Here is a 2,118-nt window from a genome sequence, read left to right on the forward strand (position 1 = left end):
GCCGAAGCGCTCTGCCCACGCGGGCGAGGGGCGCCGTCCTTTCCGGTCCTAATGCGGCCCCCAACACGCGTGCGCGTGCCCCCGCCAGGGCATGAACTTCATCGCCGGGTACCTGCTGCTCATCACCTCCGACGAGGAGGCGGCCTTCTGGCTCCTGGATGCCCTCGTGGGCAGGATCCTGCCGGGTACGTGCCGCCCCTGCGGCCCCAGGCGCGGTGCCCAGCCCTCGGCCGCTGAAGTCTCTGCCGTGGACTTGGGAGAAGTGCTGGGCCGAGGGTGGGTTGGCCCCTGCCGGCCCGTCGAGCGTGTGGGCAGGGTGGAGAGGCCTGAGAGCTGGCCGCGTGTGGCCTGGACAGCGCGGGGCAGGCCCAGCACTGCGGGGCACGCGGGGGTCGAGCAGAAGTCCAGGCAGGCCCCCACCAGGCTAACGGCCAGCTCCTGCGCCCTGCGGTTCCGCCCCGCGCCCAGGCGCGACACAACCCTGCTGCCCTGCTGCCAGGTGAATGGGGTGTCCACACTAGCACCCCTCCACTGCGGCTCACCGTCCTCCCACCGGCACCGGCGACCCCCCGCCCCCAGGCTGGGACGCCTGGAGCCTGGTCTGATGCGTGACAGGGTCCATCCCACGCTGCCCACAATGGCGCCTCGAAGGGCGGCCACCCACAGCGCGGGCCTGGCTGCTCGGCCTGGGGCCGGCGCAGGACCTGAGGCTGGCTGACCTTGTCTGTGCCGGAGCTCTGGACACAACATCCCAAGCACAGGACAGAGCACAGTGGCCAATGCGGGACACTTGTGGGCTGTGTGGCCACCTGTCCCGGGCCAGTCCAGGGCAGTGGGGCCCTTGCTGCCCACTGGCTGGAAACTGCCTTTGGAAGTTGAACTCACTGCCCGACGCCCCCGCTGACCCGCTCTGCCGTCTGGCCCCGGGACTGCCTGGGCATGGCCGGCCGTGAGGGGCGGGGCCTCCGTGCTGCCCCCTGGCCGGCGGGCTGAGCACCCCAGACAGCGGGGGACGCAGCGGCGGCGTGGGGACGAGTCTGGGGCGCCTCTGCACTGGGGTGTGGCCCCGGCCTGCCCATCCGCACCAGGCATTGGGGCAAGGGGTGGCGGCAGGGTGCCCCCGCGCCAGACAGTGCCCTGGGGGCACTCGGGCTCGCCTCCGGGCGTCCTCCCAGCCCAGCGGCGCCGAGGGTCGCGCCGCCTGCTCGACCAGTCGTCTGTGGCCCAGGCCTGCGCTCGGGCCGGCGGCAGTGTGCGTGTGGCCCCACCCACGTCGAGTGTGGCCACCGCCGGCCGGTGGGCAGCGCGCGGCGGGGGTGCTGTGCCCTCGCTCACCGGCCCCTCCCCACAGACTACTACGGCTCGGCCATGCTGGGCCTCAGGACAGACCAGGAGGTGCTGGGCCAGCTGGTGAGGACCAAGCTGCCAGCGGTGGCGGCACTGCTGGACGACCACGGCGTCCTGTGGACCCTGGTGGTGTCGCGCTGGTTCATCTGCCTGTTCGTGGACACGCTGCCTGTGGAGGTGGGCGGGGCAGCTGCGTGGTGGGCGGGGCAGCTGCTGGGGGCGGCCCCCGCGGTGGGGCGGGTGGATTGTGGGGCCGGCGCAAGGTGTGGGAACAGGTGGGACCCAGAACTGGGGCGGGGCCTCAGGACGCCCCCGCACCCCCAGACTGTGCTGCGGGTCTGGGACTGTCTGTTCAACGAAGGCTCCAAGATCATCTTCCGGGTGGCCCTGACCCTCATCAAGCAGCACCAGGCGTCCATCCTGGAGGCCACCAGCATGCCGGACATCTGCGAGAGGTTCAGGCAGATGACCAGGGGGGCCTTCGCCACGCGGTGCCACACCTTCATGCAGGTGAGGCGCCACACCGGGGAGCAGGGCCTGGCGCAGTGCACCCCGAGGGCACTCTCTGAGCCCCAGCCAGCGGGGCCGGTGCTGCCGGGACCCCAGGGGCTCAGCTGCACCGGGTGGGAGCGTGGGGGCCGGTGGACAGCCCTCCTGGACCCCCACGCCCCACCGGCCCCAACCTGTGGCCCGCCCCCGGCAGCAGTCCCCGTGGCCAGGGTCTCCCTGCTGGCCCCAGCACCTGAGCCCTGAGCCGCAGGAGCGGCTGCT

The 2,118-nt window shown here is 72.8% G+C and overlaps 1 protein-coding gene across 1 annotated transcript in view; it reads left to right on the forward strand.

Moving 5' to 3' along the window:
* Positions 1 to 2,100, forward strand: part of GRTP1 (growth hormone regulated TBC protein 1) — a 5,267-nt gene extending 3,167 nt beyond the window's left edge. The window contains 3 exon segments of the mRNA XM_012734872.1: positions 39 to 185; positions 1,352 to 1,524; positions 1,672 to 2,100. Coding sequence (XP_012590326.1) covers positions 39 to 185; positions 1,352 to 1,524; positions 1,672 to 2,100 — 749 coding nt within the window.
* The last annotated feature ends 18 nt before the right edge of the window (positions 2,101 to 2,118 follow it).

Source organism: Condylura cristata, unplaced genomic scaffold (assembly GCF_000260355.1).
Source record: "Condylura cristata isolate star-nosed mole 26May11 unplaced genomic scaffold, ConCri1.0 scaffold00081, whole genome shotgun sequence".
NCBI classification, from domain to species: Eukaryota; Metazoa; Chordata; class Mammalia; order Eulipotyphla; family Talpidae; genus Condylura; species Condylura cristata.